This window comes from Lipotes vexillifer, unplaced genomic scaffold (assembly GCF_000442215.2).
Source record: "Lipotes vexillifer unplaced genomic scaffold, Lipotes_vexillifer_v1.1 scaffold1699, whole genome shotgun sequence".
NCBI lineage: Eukaryota > Metazoa > Chordata > Mammalia > Artiodactyla > Lipotidae > Lipotes > Lipotes vexillifer.
In genome coordinates this window covers 710450-717011 of record NW_006796961.1, presented here as the reverse complement: position 1 = coordinate 717011, position 6562 = coordinate 710450, and the positions used below count along the sequence as shown (strand labels likewise).

The following is a 6562-nucleotide window of genomic DNA, read 5'->3' as shown; positions in this document are numbered from 1 at the left end:
CCTGCTGAATTTTCAATCGTGTGAATATAATACTTATTAAAAATCAAATGATCGCACCCATTAAGTTGGCTTGTATCAAACAAACAAACCAGAAGATAGCAAGTGTTGACGAGGTTGTAGAGAAATTGCGACACTTGAGCACTGGGAGGAATGTAAAATGGTACAGCTGCTGTGGAAAACAGTATGGCAGTTCCTCAAAAAATTAAACATAGAATTATGTTCCAGCAATTCCACTTTTGGGTATACACCCAAAAAAACCAAAACAGGGAATCGAACAGATATTTGCACACCATGTTCATAACAGCACTATTCACAATAGTCAAGTGTCCATCGGTGGCTGAATGAATAAACAAAATGTGATATATTCACACAATGAAATATTATTCAGCCCTAAAAAGCAAGGAAAGTCTGACACATGCTACAACATGGATGAACTAAAGGACATTATATTAAGTGAAATAAGCCAGTCACAAAAGAACAAATACTGTATGATTCCACTCATTTGAGGTCCTTAGAGTTTCAAATTCATAGAGACAGAAAGTAGAACAGGGGTGGCCAGGGGCTGGGGGAGGGGGAATGGGAAGAGATGTTTAGTAAGGACAGAGGTACTGTTTGGAGTGATGAAAAATTCTCGAGATGGAGGTAGTGATGGTTGCACAATGATATGAATTTACTTAATGCCACTGAATTGTACACCTAAAAATGGCTAAGATGGTAAATTTTATGTTATATACATTTTACCACAATTTTTAAATGTGATAAATATTTTTTACTACAAATAGGCAAGCTTAAGTGGTGGTTTCTTTAATAAATTGTACTTGTTACAAATATGTGTGTATATGTATACACATACACATACAATTTAAGTACAGACCTCCCTGCCAGCCCAGTGGTTAAGACTCTGCACTTCCAGTGCAGGGGGTATGGGTTGATCCCTAGTTGGGGAACTAAGATCCCACATACTGCGTGGTGTGGCCAAAAAGTTAAAAAAAAAACAAAACAACTTAAACACAATGAAACGAATGTATTTATATATGTATATATAAAAAGCTTAAGTACACTGGAATACAAAATGTATATGAAATGTGTATATACTATATACAATATGTATACAAATTGTGTATATTTATTAAAAAGAAATGTCATGTACATATTGTATTAGTTTGCCTACAAGTTTGGCTACAGTAATTAATAGTGGCTTCATGAGGGCATCTTGTATTCTTCTTCTGATCCCATGCTTGCCTCCACCCCAGCAGGTGGACCCCTCCTCAGTAGCTACCATGTTTATCTGTGGGTTCTACACATACAGTGGAATCTACATATCTTAAATGTGTGTCAACCACAAGTCCATGGAAGCAGTAACAATGCCATTATGGGAGAAGGAAACACAGAGAGGGCACCAAGCTTGGGGGAGGAGGCTTCCTAAGGGAGGTTACACCTTCTTATAACTAGAATACAGATACCTTTCTTGATTGGGATGCTCCCAGCAGGGATGAATGACACATCAGTGCTGTGTTTCTGACCTGGTAAAGGACACATCTGAAGAAGTCTGACTATGTCAAGTGTTGCTGCAGATGTAGAGCGACTGGAATGCTCATACATTGTTGCTACAGGTGTAGATTGGCACAACCACTTTGGAGAAACAATTTGACACGTACCAGCAACTCCAATCCAATGTATGAGCCTCAGATAAACTTTTGCACAGGTTCCCTGGGAACCCTATGTACAAAAAGGCTCATAGAAGCACTGATCATGATAGCCCTCAAACTGGAAATAGCTGCACTTTCCACCAGCAGGACTATGAACAAATAAATCATGGGGCATTCACTATATGGTAGTGAAAATAAATGCGTCCCCAACTACTCACAATATGGATGAATCATAAGAGCATATTGTCGAGTGAAAAAAGCAAGTCATAGGAGACCCCCACCATTATGAATCCATTTATATAAAAGTACAAAACAGGCAAAACAAATAATATATTATTTAGGGATATAAACATATGAGAATGATAGAACAAAATTCCAGAATATTGTTACCTTGAGGAGGAATAAAGATAATGGGATCTTCAAGGATATTGGTAAAATTTTTATTCTTATACAAGGCATGTACATGTATTTAAAATTATTATTTTGTATATTCAATATTTGATAATTCACATTTATCAACATTTGATAAGAGGACTATGGCAGATTGTAATTTCCAAAGGTGGCCGTAACAATAACTCAAATGCCATGTGCTTTTAAAAAAAATATTAAAACTTTACTGCATAGTTATTTAAATTTGGGGACCGCATGATTCTCTTACAATATGTCCTTCCATTCCCCCATTAAGAGGTGGATTCTATGTCCCATCCCCTTGAATCTGGGTGAACCTTTGTGACTAAGGCAATCAACAGAGTTTGGTAGATGTTATACAATGCCATTTCTGAGCCTAGATCATGAAAGGTGATACAGATTGCTTCTAGTTCTCTCTCATAGGACTTGCCCTTGGAACCCCTCCACCATGCTGTGAGGAAGCCCAAGGCACTTGGACAGACCACTCTGCTCTGTTCTGGCTGACAGACAGCATTTGCTGACAGACAGCATGAGGCATGAGAAAGCCTTCGAGGTGACTCCGGCCCCAGGTACCATCTGACTGCATGAGCGACCTCAAGTGAGAACTGCCCAGCTGAGCCCAACCGACACTTAGGACTGAGAGATAATAATACTAAATGATTATTGTAATTTTATACGACTGTTTTTGGTGTCGTTTATTATACAACAATGGATAATGGATACAAGGTCTCTTCCATTGGGGTAGGTGGGGCTCTGGAAAGGGGATGAGGGGGTCTCCCTGTCTGGTTTCCTTCATCTTGCTTAAGGAAGTCCCTGACTTAACTCCCTTCTCGCCTCCACCCCAATATCCAATCCATGAGCATCGCCCCTCATCTCTTCATATGACCACTTTTCTCTTTCTGCTGCTACTATCTGAATTCAAGACACCATCACAGCCATAATGACCTTTCCCCCTTTAAAAACTTTTAAACTCTTTAAAAACTTTTTATTTTGAAGAATTTTTTGATTTACAGGTCTGTGCTATGGACTGTGCTTGTGTCCCCCTGAAATTCAAATGTTGAAGCCATAACCCCCACACACAATTTGATGGTATTAGGAGTTGGGACCTTTGCGAGATAATTGGGTTAGGCAGGTGGAGCCTTTATGAATGGAATCAGTGCCCTTATAAGGGAGCTTTGAGCTCTCTGTCTGCCTCTCTCTCTCTCTCTCTCTCTCTCTCTCTCTCTCTCTCTCTCTCTCTCTCTCTCTCTCTCTCTCTCTCTCTCTCTCTCTCTCTCTCTCTCTCTCTCTCTCTCTCTCTCTCTGCCATATGAGGGTACAGCAAGGAGGCACTGTCTACAATCCAGGAAGTGGGCTCTCACCAGACACCAGATTTGCCAGCGCCTTGATCTTGGACTTCTCAGCCTCCAGATCTGTGAGAAATAAATGTTTGTTGTAAATCAACCCAGTCTATAGTATTTTTGTTATAGCAGCTCGAACAGACTAAGATAATTGCAGATAATTTGTACAAAGAATTCTTGTCTACCCTTCACCCAACTGCCCCAAATGTTAACATCTTGCCTAGCCATGGCACATTTGACACAACTAAGAGATTAACCATTGTTGGTATAATACTATTCACTAAACTGCAGGCTTAATATGAATTTCCCCAAAAAAGGACACTCTGATGTCCTTTTTTTTCTTTTCTTTTTTTTTTTTTTGCGGTACGCGGGCCTCTCACTGTTGTGGCCTCTCCCGTTGCGGAGCACAGGCTCCGGACGCGCAGGCTCAGCGTCCGTGGCTCACGGGTCCAGCCGCTCCGCGGCATGTGGGATCCTCCCGGACCGGGGCACGAACCCGTGTCCCCTGCATCGGCAGGCAGGCTCTCAACCCCTGCACCACCAGGGAAGCCCTGATGTCCTTTTTTGGTTCAGGATCCCATCTAGGACATCAAATTTCATTTGGTTATCATGTCTTCTTAGACGCCTCTAAACTGTGCCAGTTTCTTGGTCATGCTTTCTCATGACCTTAACACTTTTGAAGTATACTGGTCAGGACTTTTGTAGAATGTTCTGTCCCTCCATTTGGGACAATCACTTGATGTTTCCTCATTAGATGGAGGTTATGGGTTTTGGAGACGATGCCAGAGAGGTGCGAGTGTCATCACATCACATCAAGAGCCCATGACATGCACATGACTTATCACTATGATGGTAAACTTGATCACTTGATTGAGGTGGTATCTGCCAGGTTTCTTCAGTGCCAGGTTACTTGTCCCCTGTCCATTCTTTCTTCCTTATAAGTGAGTCACTAAATCCAGCCTACACCCAACGAGGGGAATTAAGCTCCACCTCCTGGAGGGAGGCACATCAAATAATTTGTGGACATATATTTAAAAACTGCCAGTACTAAATAAATATTTTAGGAGAGATACCTTTAGGGTAGGCAAAAGTCCTATTTCTCCTTCAAGTTTCATCCATGAATTTTAGCATCCATTGGTAGATTTTGCTTGCTGCAATGATTACTGTGATAATTGTGTGATGATGATTTTCTATTTCCCTCCCTCATTCCTTCTAACTTTATTATTTTTATTTATTTGTTTGTTTATTTATTTTGCTGCGTCAGGTCTTAGTTGCGGGATCTTCGTTGCAGCACGCGGGATCTTTCATTGTGGAGTGCAGGCTCTTCATTGTGGCGCGCAGGCTTCTTTCTAGTTGTGGTGCACAGGCTCTAGAGCATGCAGGTTCAATAGTTGCAGAGCGCGAGGGCTCAGTAATTGCAGAGTGCCAGGGCTCTCTAGTTGTGGCGTATGGGCTCTAGAGCAGGCAGGCTTAGTTGCCCCATGGCATGTGGGATCTTAGTTCCCCCAAGAGGGGTCGAACCTGCGTCCACTGCATTGGAAGGCAGATTCTTAACCACTGGACCACCAGGGAAGTCCCCTACTTTTATTATTAATCCCTCATCTTCTATAAGGAAGATTGGTCCCTTCCCCCCTGCAATTATTTATTCAATCATTTATTTATACCAGTATGGACTCATGGGTATTTAATTCTTTGGATCACGATGATCTTTTAAATTTCATCTCAGATTCCATCATCTTCTATTAAAAACCTTCCAGAGACTTCCTTTTATGCCTTCCCTCTTCCTTAAGAGTGAAATCCAGGTGTCTTTCTTACCTACAAGCCTCATACACTCCCTACCTGCTTCCTGGTCCTTGTCTGTTTTCCTTTCTTACTTTCTTCCTTGCTCATTGCTGCTCTGGCCCAACTGGTCTTTTTATGGTCTCTCAATCTTGCCACCCTGAAACCTTTGTTTTTGCTGGAATATTCCTCCTCCTCACCTTCACAGGGCCCCTCATTAACTGCCCTGTTTAAGCAGCCTTCCGTCCTCTCTAATCCTAGCTGGAATTAGATAACATAAATTAATTTCCTTGTTTATTATCTGTCTTTTTTACTGCTGTATCCCCAGCGCTTAGAACATAGTAGGTGCTCAATAAGTATTTGTTGAATAAATGAATGTGAGAGGCTTGGAAGAATATGAGAGCCAGATCCATTTGATTCTTCTCTAATTATAGTAACAGTTTGCATCTGGGGTGTATATGTACCATTCAGGAGCGCTACACTGTAAGGCTCAGTTTCATCATGTGTAAAATGAAGATAATAAAAGGACCCATCTCCAAAACGGTTTTGAAAGTTAAATGAGCTAAAAGCACAGGAAGATGATACTCATAACAGACATTAAACAATTGTTATTACTATCATCTATAAAAGGGGCATAACAGCGACCTACTACATAGAACCGTAAGCTTAGAACTGTTTCTGGCAAGTGTAAAGTGATATACAAGTGATTAATGTTGTCATTATTACCATCATCATCATCCAGTCAGGCCGCCCCCCAGACCATGTGAAAGATGTTTTAATCGAATTTCTTCCTTTTATTTTGCAAATCCCTTCCTTCGGCCCGGCCCGGTGGCCCCGGGATGCTCGCCAGGCCTCCGCGCACCCGGAAAGGGCGCGGAGATCCCTGGGCTGGGAATTCTGGCCCTTCTGGACCACAGGCTCCCATCGCCCCGCCCACAGGCCTGGACCACCTGGGTCTCCATGGAAACCCACCAGCCACAAGGGGGCGTGACACCGTGGAGATTGATGGGCGCCTCTGCCTATTGAGTCAAAGTCTTCTCGGCGAGGGGCGCAAATGGGGCCTCTGAAGGGGGCGTCCTTGCGGGAAGGCGGGAATACGGCGACAGGCCGCGGGGACTGTACTGTCTCTACCAATCAAGGGCCGAGGTGGCTGTGATGGACAGGCGTAGCGGGCAAAGGCCCTGAGTGCGGGCTTTCACCCAACCCGCGGGCGGCAGTGCCGAGAAAGGGCCAATGAAGAGGCGGGGGAGGTGGGGCTAAGAGGCCGGTTGCTCCGGAAGTGGAGGGAGGGGGTGAAAATGGCGCCCAGCTCGAAATCGGAGCGGAACAGCGGGGCCGGGAGCGGCGGCGGCGGCCCCGGGGGCGCCGGGGGGGAGCGGGCAACGG

General features: G+C 43.5%; 1 protein-coding gene across 1 annotated transcript in view; it reads left to right on the top strand.

Annotated features, from left to right (window-relative positions):
* Positions 1-6474: 6474 nt before the first annotated feature.
* The window catches only part of DCAF15 (DDB1 and CUL4 associated factor 15), an 8500-nt gene continuing 8412 nt past the window's right edge, over positions 6475-6562 (top strand). The window contains exon 1 of the mRNA XM_007469063.1: positions 6475-6553. Within this exon, the coding sequence (XP_007469125.1) occupies positions 6475-6553 (79 nt within the window). The remainder of the gene's footprint in view (positions 6554-6562) is intronic.